We start from the raw sequence: 20,511 nt of genomic DNA, 5'->3' as shown, positions 1-20,511 counted from the left end.
CAAGTGACAACCTCTCAAGCGAATTGTTTACAATCTACGTTCTCCTCTTTATAAAATATTGTTGAATTCGTAACAGGATCATAAAACTACAAATGCTCATGTCGAATATCAGTGTGTAGTTTCTACTCGCCATCATTTTCCCTGGATATGTAAATAAAAACGATGGCTACCAGCCATTTTGTAAACACATTCAAAATTGTAGACCATGCATACGAATAATCATTGCTATTATCTTTCTCGGTTTCTAAGAAAAATGAAGGGAACTATTTCATCAGCAGTTTTCAAAGGTACAACTGATATTTTCACTGTCTCTCATGTTCAATCTTATTTAAAAAAAAAAAAAAAAAAAAAAACAACAACAACAACAAATACAAATACAAACTACATAATAATGGTAGTAAGGTAATTGAAGCTAAAATATACAAGTGAAGGTCTTTATATAAACTGAGGCATAGATTTATTTTCTACTTCTTTCCAAACGCATATTCCCGTAATTTTTGTAAAGATGAATTAGTACCCTCCAAAATAACATTAAGTGAAAGATCTGGTGAGTATTTGCAAGCTTCCGGTTTCCGCCCATACACCTCTGCCAACTCCCGGAAGTAGAATGGAGAATTGCCACAGCAAAGTCCAATGTAATTTACTCCAATCGCCTTTGCCTCCTCCGCGAATTCCCGGATGTCATCCCTGCTGCTCATTACACAGGCCAGGTTCTTCGGAAATACACCTTTTCCTATCAAGTAGAAAAGTAAAACTTCATTTCGGATATAATGATACATGTAGTATGATCCCAAAGAATTAGAACGATACTGCATTGTATTAGGTAAGAAATAATGTACTGCTCAATACAGCGAACATTATGTCTGTCAATAACATGCTGCATTTAAATCTGAAATCACATTTATCATCAGTTAGATTACTACGTATGATGACATTATCTGTAAATAATTATCGATATTTGTAGTTATAGCCTGATAATTTATTATCAAAACGTTTTGACGCTGTTTCTATTTATGTGTTTTTGTACACTCCTTTTAGAATGATGAAGAGTAAACGGTGCTATTTGATTATACATTTCTTGATGTTTGCAGTCATTATCCTGCAAGCCAGCAATTCATATGAACAGTGGTGCCGGTTCAGAATACACACATGCATTTGATGTTCTTTTAAAATGAACCAATATCCAATCTTTATCGATTTCAGTAAATAAAGTAGTACAAATAATCTTCTTTTATCGAAATACATCTGTTGATGCCATTATGACGTCACCAATTTCCCTTCTAGTTAATCTCACTTTCCCTCGAAGTATCATTTAAGAATCCTAGAATAATGAAGCATTCGTTTGGTTCTACTAATGTTTGACTGATACACTATCAAATTAATTAAGCAGAACGCTCACAGCAAAAGCAACAAAATGGAATTTATTTCTGCCATCATATCTAAGTTCAAAACTTTTTTTTTATGTTTGACGAAGACCCACCGGTGTCTGGATCCTTCAGGGAGTGCCATGTTCGGCAATCCTCTCTCGTCCTGTAGGTCACTGGAAGAGCGGCTATTGGACCCTATTCAAACAACATATCTGTCATAATAATCAGTGTTACTTAATCTTGAGAACAATTAAATGAAGGTATGATAATATGTGTGGAGTGTGCAAGTCAACAGAGTGATAAAAATTTGTTAAATTTATTTGACCTTCCAAAAGTTCACAGTTGATCATTTGACAACACACCTTGCATGCCTTTCTGATCTCCCTAAGGGCCGGAAGCATGGTACTGGGGCCACGCCCACAGTTAAGGCCAACTACGGCTGCTCCCGCCTCCTGAAGTTTGCGACACGCCTCCGCTATGGGAACGCCATCCGTCGTCTCGTCCGGAATTAAGCACGTGAGAGTAATCACAGCTGGCATCCCTGAAATAATTCAGATTAGAACATGACTAGAAATTAACTGTTCAAGACGAAGAAAGAACTGCAAGACGTCAAATTAATTCGTGCTGATGTTAAAGCAAATAGCGTATTGACAATATCACTAAAAGCATATTATCTGTATTGTTATTGCACGGTAAACCCGATAACAGAATTATTTCCCGACATAACAGATTAAGTACAATAGTTTTGTTGTGGTAAACAACAAAACATCTCCTGTCCGTAAATCATGACAATTACTTTACTACACGCATGTCAATTTATTCTCAATGATCGCTTATCAATAAATACAAATAAGAATTGGACAATTGATGGTGTTGGTGACAGATATTCAGTTGTTAAATACAATGTATGATATACTTGGTGACATCACGTATACCTTTGCCATACTGCTGTATTGCCTCCAGTGCCAGTTTGGCTTCCCCGTAAGAATGTATCGTCTCCGCAATCATATAGTCTGCCCCCTCTGTAACGGCCCATTCCACCTGCTCCTGTAGTAATATAACACAAGTGGGTATTAACATGCTAAAGATGATCAATGTTAAGTCGATATTTAACTGAGAAGTCGTAATAAAAAAACTCTAAATCAATATTAAGGTTTACATAGAAAGCTCTGAAACAGAACAAGGGGAATAAGGCCAAGGCTCGTATTTATGAAACATTGTTTCGGAAGGGTGAACGCCTTCTGCTTCTTCGACGACTCCTGAAAGGTACATTTAGGTCAAGACAACACCCGACATGAAAATCCAGGTCACGACGACACCCGACATGTAAATCTATGTCATGACGACACCCATCATGTTAATCTAGGTCACGACGACACCCGACATGTAAATCTAGGTCAAGACGACACCCGCCATGTAAATCTAGGTCACGACGACACCCGACATGTAAATCTAGGTCACGACGACACCCAACATGTAAATCTAAGTGAAATTCGGGTAAAGTCACATCCTCAAAGTGAGCTCTAGGATGATGAAACAAAACCAATAGGCATAACATCAATGATCGAACAAGTTTGACATTTCTCGCAAGGAAAAATGATATTTCCAGATGAAATTATTAATTAGCCTGCTCCGTTGACAGGGAAATCTCAACCCTCGTGTAAGAGTTTTGCTGACCAGCACTACTCGGCAAGCATTGTGATTTCCCTGTCCACGTATAGGCACATCTGATTATTTTACTCACATAATTCAGTTAAAAGGTAACATTGTAAAGTATTGTGAATCCTTGTCATCGCGCCATCTTGGAAATGTGCGTCGAAATTGATGAGGTTAGCAATTTACGACGTGGTTACCCTACATAAAGTGATGACGTTATAACGCATGTCGGCATTCATTTCCCTACCCCGTGTGAGAACGCCTACTACATCCCTTGCAACCATGGGCTCACTCTGTGTAGTATGTGAGCTAATGATGTTCAGGATTAATAGTTGAAATAGAAATACAGTATATATCATTGATTCCTTGTGGTTTATGTAAATGTTACGCTGATTTTGGTTATAAATAGATCTTGATTACCTTGAATATTGACCTGACTTTGTCGTGGGTGTCAGGATTATTTACGTCATAAATAGTTGTACAGCAAAGTCCACCAGCCATCAAAGTTCCAGTTTCATTCGCCAAGTCTCGTGCTATTTTGAGAGCAGTCCTATTGAGATTTTCCAGATCATTTTCACGACCAACGGCCTTAAGTTTCTCCCTGTGTCCGAAATACTGCAAAATGTGTACAGCGATATAATATTTAAGGCAGGATTCGTTGGTATTTTCAGTATAAAATATAAAAGACATTTCTAGAGAGCAGGAATGAAAAACTAAAGCATGGAAAAGCAGCAATGCTATTACTTTATTCTTAATATCTAACACGATATAATGGAACCCTTAGAAACAGAAAATAGCAATCTAGATGGCTCCCATTATTACGTTACGGCAAACTGACTAACAAGATGACAAGAAACTAGTCCATAATATTGCATGTTTATATTGGCATATAAAATCATTTTACTTCTTAGATTACAGTATTAGTAATTATTATTACCGTTAATGCTTCTACCACGTCAGTTCCGGCGTGGATAAATTCTCTATGCAGGCCCTTGACTATTTCCGGATGTTCTAAAACAACTTCCGGTACAAATCCCCCTGCCTGCAAGTATCCTCTTCTCTCAATTTCTATGACATATCCCTCTGCTATCAGGACATTTCCGCCATTCTGTAGACGCTCCAACAGACCTTGATATCAAGGGAGATGAACAATAATTAGACGGAACACAATTTCAATATCAAATGTATTGCTTCGTAAATTCGATTGGTCCATTGATGAAATATATTTTTCTTAATCGACTATCGATATTTACTGGTAAGCCAATTGAAAACTTCATTCATCAAATAATGTGAAACGCTTTAAAGATACAAGGTTTTCAGGAAATTTGTAAATAAATAAATTGTCATTTCTTGTCATGGTGACACTTTTCAATAATAAGCAATTCAAGTCCGCTTTTATCATTGTTCATAAACATTTTGTTGAACAGCAGGCATTATTCTATCGAACAAGCATTGATATGAGTCCTGAAAAGAGTAACAGAATATAAAATAGATATCACACACCAGGATATATAGAATGGAGGTAGTATAGTGGTGAGCTCCTGTATTGGTATATTATATTCGCTCAATGTCGAATGTTATTATATTTTCAATAATGTATCAAATTATCTACATCCGTTCATGTGTTACACCATTTAACATAGAATTGCGCCGTGCGACAGTGATAAAACATTATCTTGCACGCTCGTGCGATTGATCTGTGACGTCACATAATTTCAGCCAATCAGATTTTTCGAACACGTGTCCGCCAGTTTGCTCGAGATTGCAATACGGCGTTTTATCAAATATGCGATATTTATGCCGCTTTGGTAAGTTTTATAGTTGTTTGTTTAGATCGATACCCTAATTGTTTAACAGGTATAATCGTTTGGTAAATGACAATATAAATTACAATATATGATAATATTACTGATGTTAGTTATATACATAACATTAGAATGTGCCCTTACCTTTGGAACTCATGTCGTGAATATTGTGCTGTTGGTTCTCCTTGAATGACTGAAAACTGTGACAGGTCAGTATGATGTATGGTGTAGAATAAATATTATGATATTTAATATTTAAATATTAATGGAACGAATCTCACCTATGTTAATACTGAATTATCTGGTAGCAGGATTTGATGATGATTTACATGTAATAACACAATGCAAAAATATGCATATCTATGTAACTACACGGAAGAGCATGAAAAAGTCATTCAAACTGTGCTGTCAGGTTGATGCGAAAGTGGCTTGTTAAAACTCAATGCCATATTCAGATTAAAAAAGCAACAAAATTTACATGTGTCAACTCTTGAACTAATTTACAATAGAGATACATGTAAATATCACTGGAGATCAGTTACATAAGTACTTGAGCATAGCATTACCTACTTGTCGGTCAGACAGCACAAACGTACTTAATAGCTTCTATTTTTGGCTGGTTTCACTATGTAAAATCTCGTGGCGTATAATGGTGTGGTATTAACGTACACCTCAAGAGATGACACAATTATTGACCAGGCATTGCGGATGGCAGCCAAAAAAATACATAATATCTTAACACAATGTCTGTACAGTACAGACAGTTTATTAGAATCGTCTATATGCTAAATACGTAGATATTAAGGCACACCAAGCTCATCCCGAGCGCCATTGTCTGAGTACAAATGTCCTTATTCATACTTTCGACACTAAAGTCAAATTAACATCTTCATACCTAACAATTAATCTTAATCAATTAAAAGAGGTTAGTATACTGATTAGACAAGAGACACTCTTTTCTGGAAAAAGTACATTTTGCTTGTTTCTTTGTATGTAAGAAAATTATCATCACACTATAAATACATTAATGTATAAATCAATATACCAATGACAAGTACCTTCTCTGTAAAGCATGACTATAAGGATTGTACTGTGAAACATGACTATAAGGATTGTACTGTGGAACATGACTATAAGGATTGTACTGTGAAACATGACTATAAGGGTTGTACTGTGAAACATGACTATAAGGGTTGTACTGTGAAACATGACTATAAGGGTTGTACTGTGAAACATGACTATTAGGATTGTACTGTGAAACATAACTATAAGGAGTGTTCTATTAAACAATACTATAAGGATTATACTATTAAACAGGACTATAGGGATTGCTTATACCCAATTGATTGGTTAGGGCCAACTTTCCAATATCGCTCCTTTGCTCCTTCGACCTAAACGCGAAGGAGCAGCGGAGCGAAAACACGATGGCGAATGAAGCGAAAACACGTCGCTAAGGAGCGAAGACACGATGGCCACGGAGCGAAGTTCCATCGATCCTTCCCCATCGAGTTTTCACTCCTTCGCCCCTTCGCGTTTAGGTCGAAGGAGCAAAGGAGCGATATTGGAAAGTTGGCCCTAAGGGAACACCATATAATACCCATATATACAAACTTTCGTCAGAATCGGACAATATTAAATTTTCGACCAATCAGGAGCCTTCGTGTAGTTGCTTTGGCAACGAACACATGCAATTAAATATGCAGTCCACTAATATCCTTTTTTTTTTTTATATTTCTTTTATTTTCAAACATTTTACATGGTATACATAAATAGACATCAACAAACAATCACTTGCACACTCGCACCCACAGCATTCAAAAGATCATTGTGTATGCTATGATAGGTCATACATACATACACACATACATACACACATGCATACATACACACACACACACACACACACACATATACAAGCATACATAGATACCTACATACCTACATACATACATGTACAGATATACAAGCATACAAAGATACCTACATACCTACATACACACACACACACACACACCCTCACACACACACACACACATGCAGATGTTCACTAAAAATCATAAAATTAATGTGTGGGAAATAACTCTTAAGTAGATCGTTTGGTCTTAGACTCTTTCTAGAATAGCTTCCGTATACATTCTGGGTGCATGTACATTTCTTAGTTGGTAAGTGAGACTGTGAACTGAATGCCAATCTATTACATAATTAAAAAAACATCTTGTTATACCTTATCTCTACAAAATGCTGGATAGATTTTAAATATCTAGGTCTTATCTGGAGAAACATTGTACGAGTACATTTTGTTTTATTACTTCTATCGTATCGTATTGTTTTTTATATTCTATCATTAAACATCTACAAGATACACTTTTTTGTCACACTGTGCCTTTTTTCAGAAATTTCATTAAACTAAATCACTTCACAATATCTCCCTGGACTCTCCCTGTCACTCCAGTTTGTCAGTGACAAATTAGTAAAACATAAGAAATAGCAACAGTTAAAGATTTCTTTTGGGCCAATAATATACCAAAAAGTCTAAAGAAGGTATTTTTACGACTGTGTATATACTACATTCTCTAAGTAAAACATGACTACAAAATCGACAAATATTAAAAAGATCAGAAGAATTTTCATGCTAATTATTTAACCTTAAGCAGAAACAATTTCAATGAAACGTGAATTATAGCATATATTTAATTTTTACCTGCAGTTTTCGGTGATATTGACTAATGTTGCCCTATGATGAGCTCTTGCGCGGGATTGTAGCAGATACCTTTCCCTTGGTTGATCAAACTGAACAAGCAGCACGCGTGTTGGTCAGGACCTCGCCTACTAACCTTTAGCCAAAGCGTAATGATTGCTGCACAGGTAGTTATGTCTTATCAGGAAAGGGTCATCAGTTCCTCAAATGTTTACATTGTATATTATTCAAGATTCATTTATTTCTCATCCAACTTAATGGTACAGACATAATACATTAACATAATATACATATATTTGTACAGCATATATTGTAGTTTTTTTGTTTTTTTTTACACAGAACAGATTTTGTCATTGTCACATTTGATAAATACTTAGAACGGTTCATACTAAGTATATTACATTCCGCACATTCTAAAATATAATGACATTCATCACAAGTTTCATTACTTCTACATAGATTATTGTACATGTAATTTATTATTCTAAAACAAGTAATCTTGAAGCTAGAAGTTTGTAACATTGCAATAATCTCCGTATATCTCTAAATAGGTACAAAAAATATTTCACATGCGCATTTTTATTCTGTTGATCTCTAATATACTGCATCTCGGAAAAACAGTAATTCTAAAACATTAAAAACAGGAATAGGCTGTTGTAGAATTTGATCTCTGCTATCACTACTATTTGGTAGGGTTATGTCCTTGTTTTTCCTCTACACTTTGTCGCTTTTCTCCCATTAGAGTTTTTGTTGTTAAGGAAGGCTAGGTCTATCCCGTGTTAAAATGACTTTTTGTTGGAATATAGATAATTGGCAATATTGTTGAATTCCATAACCGCCAGCATCCTATCGTACTGCCTACTGTCCACTGTATATTGATGACTGTAAGCTGCCTACAATCTACTGATTACTGCCAACTGCCTACTGTATATGCTGCTTACGGTCAACTAGTAAGCCATACTGTCTACTGACGACTTCCCAGTGGAGAGTCTCTCTGTCTTTACACAACGGTTGTGTTATTTTGCAATGTTATAACTAATTCTTTGTAAGAAGTAAGCAGTGAGTAGTAGGCTGTGGGTAGTAAGTAGTGGGTAGTGAGTAGTAGGCAGTGGGCAGTAGGCTGTGGGTAGTAAGTAGTTGGCAGTGGGTAGTAGGCAGTGGGCAGTAGACAGTATAGACAGTAGGTATAATGAAGAAGTGGGCAGTAAGTAGTAGGCAATGGGCAAGTACAAATGTAGTAGGCAGTAAACATTAGGCAGTCGGCAGTAAGTACACTGTAGTTGGTAGAAGTCAGTGGCCAGAAGGCAGTGGGCAGTGGGCATTAAGCACTAAATAGATAATGAAAAGAAGTACACAGTGTTGGCAGCAAGCATTTTTTGTTTGTTTATTTATTGTTCACACAAAACCTATATCATGATCAGCTGAATCAATGGTTAGTATGGTCCGGTTTCATCAATGTCCATAGCCGAGTTTCATCTGGCCATGACACCGTGTCTCGATCGTGTAGGCTACAACGTCCCTTAACTTAAAATGTGCCATAGGGAAGCATTACAGCTAGATTAAAGGATAGCATCTTAGTTGACTTCAAAAACGTACTAATCGGGCTATAACAAAAATGAAAATAGAATAAGAGCACAAACCGCACAATTTTTTTTTATTTATTCATTTATTTATTTCAATATTTGTTATTTTTCTCTTTTATTTCAACAAAAAAAAAGGTTTGACGTTTAGGATATTGATATGCTAAATATCCTAGGTTCTAAAAAAATAACTATATAATTTTTGTTTTGGGGGAAAACCCATCTTTCATCGGAAGCGTTATCATGGTGATGTAAATCCGTGATCCGTCTAATATTTTATCGACTTCCGCTGAACGTCTACTTTCGTTTTATCTCAGCGATATACCGGAAGGTGTACATGTGGAACAAGCGCATTTCTAGATTATTTCATGTAAGTATTTTAAAGGCAGTTATAAACTCTACAAAATTAATGAGATAACGACTTCAAACGTGCGTTATTTAACATCTTCTGGGGGAAAAGGTAAATTGAAGTAGTGTCATGGCATATTTTGGTTAGCAAGTGGCATACAGGTAAGTTTAAAATGACACTTACTGATATCTCTACTGTACCCATACTATAGATGTCATGTGTTTGTATTTACATGTATGTGTGTGTGTGTGGGGGGGGGGGGGGGGGGGGGGGTATGTGTGCGCGTGTGCAACCCATCTCATATACATGTACAATGTATTGTATCATTTGTGCCTAGTAGCCCGAGTTTTCTCTGGCCCTGTCACCATGTCTGGTGTACCAGATATGGTGACAGGGCCAAAGAAAACTCGGGCTATGTGCCTAGGTGTATAACGTATTGTCATAAATACAAAATGTATACAGTATGTTGTAGATGATTGCTCAGAATTTAACCCAAAGGTACGACCCCCAGATCAGTCAGATCAGTTTTATAACTGATTTGGGGTTGGATCCCCGTGTTAGATATTTCATTCTGGGTCAAAGGAACTTGTCAAGCACCTGTGTAGTGATTATGATCTAATGGCCATGCATGCACTTTCTGTACTTAAATACAAAATGTACATTTATTTCTTGGTTTTTTTCCCCCTTCCAGGCTGTTAAAGCAGTGACATTTTGTAACATGTCTTCCCGTCCAAGTAATGTTTTAATATACAAAGGAGAGGGTGCCAAAGAGGAAAATGTTGAACAACTCCTGAAGCAAATATCAAAATATACATCACCAGCTAAATACAACATCAAGACCATTTCTCCTGAAGAAACCAAAAAAGGTAAATGTGTATGTAGATTTATATCATACTATCACTATGAAAACATATACTGTACATTAATATAGACGAAATGTCAGGTATGTATGATTACAGAATGTACAATGTAGTATATTTTAACTCATGTTAACTTTTCTCAGACTTTTTTCATGTAAGATTCGAAATTTGTTGGGGTTTTTTGTTGGTTTTCTGAGTTTGAAACATAAACTATTTTAAATGAGTGATTTTTAATTCATAAGTCACCAAAATTGACCCAAAAAAATCGTGATCATGAAATTGTCAACTTAAATACATGATTTTTCGATATTTTAGGAACTTGGACATCATCAACAGCTCTATATGTGATAGGAGGGGGATATGATCTGGGCTTCATTAGGGCACTTGGAGATGAGGGTACGCTGAAGATCCGTGACTATGTACGGGCAGGTGGCAGGTACCTAGGTATTTGTGCTGGGGCATACTTCGCATGTAACAGTATAGAGTTTGACAAGGGAGGACCACAGCAGGTGTGTGGAGACAGGATCCTCAGGTTTTTCCCAGGTAAGTTATTTTGTGTCTTAAAGTATCTTATAGAAGAATAGTTTCTGTTCTGTCATATTTATCAAATGTTTCAGGTTATTTTCAGCCTGCCCCTAGCTCATCACTAAACATGGCACCAAGCTTTTTAACATACATGGCTACTTTGTGATATAGTTATACACCAATAACACTGTTTTATATCAGAGAACAGTGGATAAAGGTGTCAAGGCATTAACACCATCATGTTGAAGTTGACATACATCATTGTCTCTACATTGTTATTAAAACACATTAATGATGGGTTAAAAGTGACCAAAACAGCAAAAATATTGAAACCCCAGAGAGGTTGCCTGTGAAAGGCAACATTTTGTAAGAATTGCACTGAATCTAATATTTCCAAACCTGGTATCTCTCAAATGTTACTGAGAAATGAAAATTATCTTTTTTATAAAAAAACCCCCCAAAAAACTCAAACATGGGATGCTGATTGGTAAGGCAGCTGCAATATAGACAGGTTTATGTGCCTTGTACTACAATGTCAAGGTCAAATGGAATTCTATTTATACATTATAGGTCGGTGTTGGACCTGTCCAGTGCCCCTACAGCTACAATGTCAAGGTCAAATTTAATTTTATTTATACATTATATGTGTGTGTTGGCCCTGTCCATGGGCCCTTCAGCTACAATGTCAAGGTCAAATATAGTTCTATTTATATATTACAGGAGTGTGTGTTGGCCCTGTACACGGCCCCTACAACTACAATGTCAAGGTCAGTGCTAGGGCAGTACCTATCCAGTTCTCTGACCCGAACTGGAACCCCCAACAAAGCACATCCTTATGTGGTTATTTTAATGGTGGTGGGATGTTTCTACCACAGGAACTGTTTAACAGAAGTAAAATTACTAGAGACTCAGAGAATTACGACCAAAATCTTGGTAATGACGAAGATGACAAAATCCGTCAAGAGATCAAAGACAGACATGTTTTGGGTGTGGATGCAGAAATGGAAATGAAACAAGATGAAAATGGTAACGATCAACAATCTGGAACTATCAAAGACATTCTTTGTCATTTTGCTGAGGTCAAAGGTCAACCGTTGGCAGCGTTAACATGTAAGGTGGGTGGCGGATTGGCCGTGTTGTCAGCTGTTCATCTGGAGATGGACAGCCAGAGCCTGAACAAAGAGGACAAATTCTTAAAGCCAATCATCACTCAGCTTACATCCTACGATGGGGAGCGTGAGAAGTGCTTTGGTTCTTTGTTACGTCATGCAGGATTGGATGTGCTGACATCAAGTTCAGACTGAATTTCATATACCGATATAGCTGGTCCTGTTTCATCAACATTCCAAAGGAAAATTATATTGGATATAAGGAAGAATTCTAGTTAATTAAAAGAACTCTTTTTTTAAAAACTTTCCTTTGGAAAATTTTACACAAAGTTTTCTCAAGTTGAGATTTATTGGTGAAACTGTAGCCAGGAATGTTTTTCAAAATTGTATTATTTTTTAAATCATTTTAAACACATGAAAGTTGTCATATTTATCTGGTAATAAGCCCTCCAATGTGTATTGTAGTAAATCTTTTAACAATGCTTATTTCATTATCCTTCAGTAAGCCCGCCAATTAATTTGAGTCAAAGCTTATGCATTTGCTTCCAGGGCTTATAACAGGATAAATATGGTAAACATATATACTTATGTGTTCAGGTATTTATGTATAGGTAAGTGTTGAAGCTTAACTGAAATGTGTGAAGTATGGTACATTGATTAATTTGTGTTATATGCAAGTGATGTAATTTGTTAGTATCAAAATGTGTTCATTGTTATTGCTGTTTAATTCTGAGAAAAGATTACCTGAAAATAAAAACATTTGTGTTGATTCTGATCTAAAACCCTGTTCAGTTTTGTTTGATTATGGACAAAGTAGAGTGTATGTTTTCAATTTAACTGAATTTATTTATTGTAATCTCACCTGGCCTACCATAAGCTCAAACCAACTGAGCTATCATAGCGCTGACCTGGGTTAAGACCAAGCAAAGTTTTCAATATAAAGATACAACCTTAACTGATATTTCAGGTTGCAGGAGTCCAACATTTTTTTTATCATTCAAACGTCTACTGATATTGAACTTGTATCTTCCCTCATACACCATAAACAAGATTGTTCTTGAAAACTTTCAATATAACCTTGGGAGAAGGGGGGTTCTTGTGACTGCATGTATATAGTTTGGACATTTCAGGGTGATAACACTTTAAAATGGTCCAATGATCTGTTGGACACTATCATCAAGTGATATTGACCACTGTGTGGATATAAAACCTTAGATGAATAAAAACACAGCTCTTAAACTCTAGATTGGGAAGGGTTGATATAGAGGAAGGGTCCAAAGGTCACACCGAAAGGATTACCAAATAAGAAAATTACAATTTCTTTTTTTTAGAAAAAACAACAAAATTTATAATAATGTGCAATTATTTATTTCTTTTTCTGTTTAACCTACAACATTAAAATAATTTGTAATTATATAGCTGGCAAAAGCAGACATAACTGAAGATCAAATTAGGATAGATTGTATACTTCCATCGCCACTGGAGAATATTAATGCTGTGTAAAATAATGAAATTTTATCTCCTATATATTTCATCTTTTGTAAAATAGTTTTGATATGTATGGTATGTAGTGGAATATGTAATATGTATTCCATTTTCTGTTGAAACATTTTTTCTTTCAACTCGATCAAAGAAGTAAAAATATTAGAAAAGGAAAAGCAAGCTTTAAGCCTGAAGGACAATCTATATTAAGGAGAATGAAATTATGTAAATTGATACATACTTCTCCAAATAAGAAATAGGTATGCTGTAGCATACATTATACACTATAATGAAAACAAATAGTTCATGCCAGAGGAAAACAAAAAGAATAACATTGTATTTTGACAATGACTAATCTGAACAAACAAGAACAAATAATTATTGTCATTGTAATACAGCTCAAAGGATCACAAAATTTGCAACAAATCATTGTTTAATGGTAAAAACAATTATACTATATATATAAATTGTTGTTTTCTGTCTTGAGATTCAATTAAATACATTTGACATATAGCTGTGGTCACACTGACCAAATAAAAGCATAAAGCCGTCTAATACTGTGCTTACTATTTAACATGAATGTGCAGTACATCTTTACTGGAACTTTTACATGACATACATGAATATTAATATGTGAGGTATGACAAAAAATACGACAAAATCTTCAGTTGTTGAAGGTAGACACCAGTAGATACCGGGGAAAATTTTACTGAAAAATTCCCCAAAAACTAAATCTTTACAATGAAAATTACCCAAAAGCAAAATCTATACCTATTTTTTTTTTTTTTTTTTTTGAATTTTAAATTCATCCCATGACATATACAGCAAATACATACGTTTCAGTGCCTTGTGCAGTAGGAATGCTGCCTTGTTTTTATGATCAGATGTTTAGGAAAATACACGTGAACTAAAAGTTTTATTTACAAAAACAAGGTGAAAATTTTATATAAACTGTAATCTGTCCAGGTTCTTCATTGAGCCACACAATTTGGTGAATACCAATATGCATACTTGACATACATGTACAGTATGGGCACTTTTGAACATCATAATGAAAATTTACACTACCAAAGAAACATCTTTTATGAAATTCATTCTTGTTTATCAATTGAATTTTTTTGTATATTTATATCTATGCTCAAAAGTTTATCAAACATTAAAAGTCACACCTAAGATAAATGATAATTAGTCCAACTGTTACATGTACTGGGTGAATGTTAAGAAAGAAGTACTGAATTGTAAAACTTGTTAAACTTAACAATTCAAATGTTTGACATAAAAAATCACATCTGTATATCACAGCTTTGCTATTTTGTCTCTTACATATATATTGCTAAAATGATAAATAAATTTAATAACATGAACATAGAAATTATTACATATAATACTGATATATATTACATGTACATATAAACTGGAGGACACAATCGTTTATACTGTTTAACAGGTGTCTCCCCTACACAGTCTAAATAAATATGTTTATTATCTTGTATAATGAAACCAAGCAGTTACCCACCATACATTCTTGATATGTACATTTTTAATTTGTCATCAGTTTGTAGCTAAGCCTAAGTTATTGCTTAGGAAAATTATTCTCAAGTAATGAAAATACAACTGGGAATGTCTGTAATACAAACAGAAGCCTTACACTGCATTTTAAAGGGTCAGCATATACATGTATTTTAATTACAACAAAATGTTTGGAATAGCCTCTCTTATTTTATGTATCAATCTCTCATTGCTGAAAACATATTAAGTTTGTACAAAACCTGTTTGGGAATCAGTCTTACATTCGACAATAAGCCCCCTCATTTTAAAATTCCCTTATTTCCAACTAGGGTTGGGCTTCATTGCCAGTCGAGTATGGCATGTGAAGATTTATTGAAAACTTCTATACAAAACATATCACTCATCTATCAAAAGGTTAAAGCAATATACAAGCTACAAGCAAATTGAGGAATATTCATGTTGAAATCAGTAATGCTGCTTTCATGTAGGTGAGCAAGTGCAATATTAAATGTGCATTTTCTTGTCAATGAAAATAACATGTTCAGTACAATTATTTTTATCATTTATCACAAATGTCTAATGACATATTAACTGGAGGACACAATTGTTTATACTGACATTTGTGACACAGGGACTTGGCAAATTCTCAAACCGCAGTCCATTTTATATTTCTTGTATATTCTGGTGTGTACAAAGCCCTTATGATTTGCGACAGTTACATGCAACAGAATAGTTGTATATTTTTTCCGATAATATTGGAAACTAAATTTTTATCAAGTGAATCTTCTATGAAAATAAATTCTAGTAAGTAAAAACAATACTTTGAAAGCATTCCTGTTACTCTGACATCACAATTAAGTCTACACATGAATGACAATTATAGAAACACAATAACAAAGCAAATGTGAGCAAATAGATAACAATCAAATAAAAATCTAATTGTTGTTTCACTTTGTGTGTATTTGTTTAGTATTATTATTAAGAACTTATGATCTTTCCTGTATCTTTGGAATGTTTATATATTTAAAACATCAAGCTGGACCAGAAAAATCTATAGCTCTATCTGGCTAAACGATAATTTCTTGTCAATATGTATTTTCTCTTAATGGATTTCAATAGTGTTTATGGAAACAAATACCACTTAAGCAAATGTTTCATACGATTTCCTGAAATCTTTTGAACAGTCTAAGAGACTGTTGCGATAATCCACCAACTCATCCCAATGGTTTTCGTGTTTCATCATTTCTGTGTTTTTACCACACTCATAATGGAAATCTGGACCTTTAGACTCATACCTGCAATGGTTAAAGAAAACATAAATTCAAAATAATGGTAGGATGAAATGTAAAACATTTTTATAAGAATTTCATTTTCCTTTAAATGAACTTAATGAACCTATTACTTGGTGTGGTGTGTGTTGTCATGCTCACTTGGATGAACTAAATGAACTTATTACTTGGTGTGGTGTGTGATGTCATGCCCACCTGGATGACCTAAGTGAACTTATGTCATTGTGTGGTGTGTGTTCTATGCTCACCTGGCCCGAAAAAGCCATGGCATGGCGTCGGATTCGTCCCTCTGTCCGCCATCCGTCAACTTTTGTTTTTAATCATTTCTAGTCAAAAAAGTCCTTAATATATTTTAACTAAATTTAGTCAGAAACATCCAAGACAGAAGGGGTATAGATTGGGCATAAATTGTGACTCTGACCCCCCCCCCTGGGACCAGAGGGGTGGGCCCAATAGGGGAACTGAGTCCTTTTAATTGCTACTTGTATTTTTGAAACCATTGAGATCCCAACCCCATAATTTATAACCATATATAGCATTGTTGGACATCAAGAAATAACCACAATGCTGATGTAAAAATAGTGTCTGGGGTCTTTCTCCGCAATGAGGGAGTCTGGTCTTCTTTTCTGGGTTATATCTTTAAAGCAGAGATCCCACGCCATAACTATATTCAGCATTGTTAGGCATCAACAAATAAAGCTATTAACGAATTGAACAAGAACATTATTTTGATGTTTGGTAAAACCAAGTGAGCGATACAGGCGCTTTAGGCCTCTTGTTATGCTCACCCATATGAATGAATTGAACTTCTGTCATGGTGTGTTCTAAGCTCACCTGGATGAACCAAGTGACCTTTATGTCATGTGTGATATCTGTCGTCAACGAAAATGATATATTTTATAAAATAATTTCATTCTATTTGTCCATAACAATTAAAGGGATTTACACTAAATCTGGAATGCACCAGCACTGGGTCAAGGAAAATGAATGATGTGGAAGAGGGAGGTCGAAGAAGAATGGTAATATGAAGACTAGTAAAATTACAAAAGAAACGTTAAATAAGGAGTAGTTAATTCAGGCCCTTTAGGCCTTTTGTCTATCTATTCTTTTAAATAAAAGTATCTAATTATTTACCATCTAGCATTCGGTCCTCGAATTCTTTCAATTTCTTCACAACGTTTCATCTCCAACAATCTGTCTTGTTCAATACGTAAACGTTCCATTCGGAGTCTGGCAATCTCTGGCTGGTAAGGGGAGGTAATCACTTTTGATGATAATGCTTTGGAAAACAAAATTCCGTAGTCAGCTTTGAGTGAAATACAGAGCATTTAATTCCATATCAATAATATCCATTTATAAAGATTATACAATTAAAATTGACAACTCTATTATATCCTGCACAGTAACCGAATGAATCAGATTGCGTCATAAAAATATGATGTTTTATGACATATGACACATACCTACATTAATCTATAGCGAACAAAGAAATCAGTTTGCTGTTTCAAACAATTTCAAATTTTATTATAGATATATACTGATATTCATGAGAGAAATTTTTCCTTCCATAGATGATTAAATATCTAGCATATTATAACCAGCATATTTTGACAATTAATATTTTTTTTTTTTATATATATAATTTACAATACATTCAAGAATGAGCACATTTAAAAGATCAGGAAATAACAGGTACAGTATATAAGCACAAACTAAAGAAGCAACGATCACAACAGATTCAGAAAGGAAACAAACAAAGTTAAAAAAAATCTAGCATTTATCTACATCTATAAAAGCAGTAAAAGGATATCAGCTAAGATAAAGGTAATGGAGTATGTCTGTTTTATATAACACAGACATTTGTTATACGAGATGCACTTGATTATATCTGTGTTGAATTAAACTAAACCACTGTTAATTTACAAAATTTGTACTCGTAACATTTTGCCAAATACAAGTCATTATTTACACTTTTCAAAAATATCTATTAACTATTTTTTCATGTGATAAAAAAAATGATCATATCTACAGCTTCTTGCTTTCTACATGAAAGGCGAAATTCAGATATAAACAAATAATTCAACTGATGAATTTTCCTGCTATCTTATTCCTCAGTGACCGACATGATGTTACTAAGCCAATATACAGTAATTTACATGTAGTTATTGTTCATGCATGCTGAATCTGAAGCATATGATAAAGGTGTTTTAATTTACATAATTATTATTATTTTGTTTTCTTTCTACATTTTCAGTTCTTATAATTATACATGCATACAACTTGTCTAAATTGAAAGCAAATAAACTGCATGCAAAAATTGTAGTTTGAATGTTTACCTGTAGCAGGGGCTTCAGACGACATAAGAAACATTTTATCTACATCACTTCTGTTGAACGGGCCCACCTTTGACTTGGATTTACCAGACATGGACGTGAATCGTGGGGCAGATTTAGGTCGTATGTTGTGTTTTTTATTGGAAGGAACATTGATATCTAAGTAAGACAGTTCATAAGGAGCAGACATAGTGACAGGAAAGTATCGGAGAGACAGAGAGTCTTTGGTACTGAGAGGGTACTCCATTTTCTCCTGTTTTGTGAATTCCTCCTCTTCCTCCATCTCACCTTGATATGGATAGCTTGTTTTGTATGTGTTGGTTATCCTTTGAGACATCAATGAGTTTGATCTGTTCAACCAATCATTTTCATTTTCTCTTAAAGGCTGACCTCTAAAGCTCAAGTCAGAAGTCTGTGATCGGAGTCGTGATAATTCATCATCAGTGTCAATGAAATTTGTTCTAAGAGAATTATTGCTGATTTCTCTTGATTGCAATTTGTTGCTGAAAGAGACATTTCTGTCTAGATTTGCACGGAGGTTTCCTAGTTTGTTTGCTATATCCCCCAAGGATTTGACATGGTGTTTGTCGCTGTATTTTGCAGGGTTGAACATTGTATGTTGACTTGTAAGTCTTGATGATGAATTAGTGATTTGGGAATTATTTAGATAACTTGGTTTTTCCCTGAAAAAAAGGAAGAAAATACATATTATGGAATAATGATCAGTTTTCATGCAAGAAATAATTGTAAAATTTGTTGACAACTTGTTGTTTCTGATTGATACAGGTCTGTTAAGTGTTTTCCAGGTAAAATACTAGAAGATCGGTATCAATTCCTCTAAGGAAAGTTAGTTTTGCTTGATCTTGTGCGCATCTAGTAGACTGTAAGTCCAGTAAACCATTGAAAAATAATGATGCTTGATATGTACACTGGCACCGATCATGTTGGGAAATATTAAATTTACATAGCTTTGTTTCATAAATCTTTCATTGAGCGGGAGCTGCTTTCTATCAACTCTTATCCTAATCCAAAGGGTTCTGATGTTAATATCGCCTTTCAAGCTGCCTTGTGGATCTATGTAGTAAGATCGTCAGAAAATTCGGACTACTCTTATCCCAACCAGAGTTCCCTCAATCCCTGGGCCATCTAATTAGGGGACTTTTTGTTAGACAACAAAAGTCATAAAATAATACAAATACATTCAGATTACAGCCAAACATGGTACAATTTCATCATACCTGTCAACCATCCCTTTTTCATATTTTCATGCAATATTGTTACTTTTGTACTATGAATAAGTCGTTAGCCTATATACATGTATGTTATTAATAAATGTAAAATAAAAGTATATGCTGTATGCAAATATTAAATTAGCAACTGTATTGTTAAAGGTTTTGGTGACAGGTAGTTTGAAAAAGACAATTAATACATGCGAACAATACTTAGTGCTGAGAATGTCAACAAATACATCGGATATTGGACAAGCAATAACACATCTTAAATTTCCCGCCATTCAAAGTAAGATTTAGTGTATTTAAATACCGCTAACTTCTGACTAGTGGATATCCATCTGAACGGGTGCAATAAATCCATATATTGCTTAATGATAAAAACGATATGTTTGGGAGTGCCATATTCGTTAGACGTTAAACTATTGCAATCAAAACAACAATTGGGACTGCCTGAGTAATCTATTGGAATCTGCACAGAATATAAATTGAGTGACAGTAGGCATATGCAATTTCCAATGTGGTCCTTCCTCTAGTGTTTCAGCAAAACCGTGCGTATGCATTGGTCACTAATTACCAGTAAGAAGAAGAACGTCCATGTAGAACAAAATCTTCATCTGGATTCCTGAAGCCTTGAATTCGGCCAAAACCTGCTGCCACCGACATATTTGTTTACGGAAGTGAAAGTGATTAGATACAACGCATGCGTGTATCAGTTTC

General features: G+C 34.8%; 3 protein-coding genes across 3 annotated transcripts; 1 reads left to right on the top strand and 2 right to left on the bottom strand.

Annotated features, from left to right (window-relative positions):
• Window positions 1-407: 407 nt before the first annotated feature.
• LOC117328542 (betaine--homocysteine S-methyltransferase 1-like) lies at window positions 408-5,104 on the bottom strand. The gene is made up of 7 exons (XM_033886074.1): window positions 4,973-5,104; window positions 3,961-4,151; window positions 3,444-3,638; window positions 2,303-2,414; window positions 1,730-1,908; window positions 1,481-1,562; window positions 408-733 (listed from the first exon to the last, which is right to left on the bottom strand). The coding sequence occupies exons 1-7, from the start codon at window positions 4,983-4,985 to the stop codon at window positions 465-467; spliced, it is 1,041 nt and encodes a 346-aa protein (XP_033741965.1). The 5' UTR covers window positions 4,986-5,104; the 3' UTR covers window positions 408-464.
• Window positions 5,105-9,393: 4,289 nt separating this feature from the next.
• Window positions 9,394-14,339, top strand: LOC117327189 (biotin--protein ligase-like). The gene is made up of 4 exons (XM_033884044.1): window positions 9,394-9,476; window positions 10,147-10,321; window positions 10,631-10,858; window positions 11,561-14,339. The coding sequence occupies exons 1-4, from the start codon at window positions 9,444-9,446 to the stop codon at window positions 12,142-12,144; spliced, it is 1,020 nt and encodes a 339-aa protein (XP_033739935.1). The 5' UTR covers window positions 9,394-9,443; the 3' UTR covers window positions 12,145-14,339.
• On the bottom strand, window positions 14,229-20,481 carry LOC117327188. Its single transcript, XM_033884043.1, has 4 exons — window positions 20,369-20,481; window positions 18,566-19,245; window positions 17,364-17,508; window positions 14,229-16,235 (listed from the first exon to the last, which is right to left on the bottom strand). Exons 1-4 carry the CDS (start codon window positions 20,455-20,457, stop codon window positions 16,082-16,084), a joined length of 1,068 nt encoding a protein of 355 aa, XP_033739934.1. The 5' UTR covers window positions 20,458-20,481; the 3' UTR covers window positions 14,229-16,081.
• Between the last annotated feature and the right edge of the window lie 30 nt (window positions 20,482-20,511).

Source organism: Pecten maximus, chromosome 5, assembly GCF_902652985.1.
Source record: "Pecten maximus chromosome 5, xPecMax1.1, whole genome shotgun sequence".
Lineage (NCBI taxonomy): Eukaryota > Metazoa > Mollusca > Bivalvia > Pectinida > Pectinidae > Pecten > Pecten maximus.
Note: the sequence above shows the minus strand (reverse complement) of the source record. Positions and strands in the feature narration are given on the sequence as shown.

Excerpts from the sequence above, each read along its gene's own strand:
- LOC117328542 (XM_033886074.1), bottom strand. Across the intron at positions 2,415-3,443 it reads AAGTCAGGTCAATATTCAAG|GAGCAGGTGGAATGGGCCGT; the intron begins GTAATCAAGATC and ends ATATTACTACAG. Across the intron at positions 1,563-1,729 it reads AGATCAGAAAGGCATGCAAG|GGTCCAATAGCCGCTCTTCC; the intron begins GTGTGTTGTCAA and ends TTGTTTGAATAG.
- LOC117327189 (XM_033884044.1), top strand. The coding sequence starts at position 9,444 with ATGTGGAACAAGCGCATTTCTAGATTATTTCAT. Across the intron at positions 9,477-10,146 it reads GCATTTCTAGATTATTTCAT|GCTGTTAAAGCAGTGACATT; the intron begins GTAAGTATTTTA and ends TCCCCCTTCCAG. Across the intron at positions 10,322-10,630 it reads TCCTGAAGAAACCAAAAAAG|GAACTTGGACATCATCAACA; the intron begins GTAAATGTGTAT and ends TCGATATTTTAG.
- LOC117327188 (XM_033884043.1), bottom strand. The coding sequence starts at position 20,457 with ATGTCGGTGGCAGCAGGTTTTGGCCGAATTCAAGGCTTCAGGAATCCA. Across the intron at positions 17,509-18,565 it reads GTCTGAAGCCCCTGCTACAG|CATTATCATCAAAAGTGATT; the intron begins GTAAACATTCAA and ends TGTTTTCCAAAG. Across the intron at positions 16,236-17,363 it reads CGAGGACCGAATGCTAGATG|GTATGAGTCTAAAGGTCCAG; the intron begins GTAAATAATTAG and ends TAACCATTGCAG.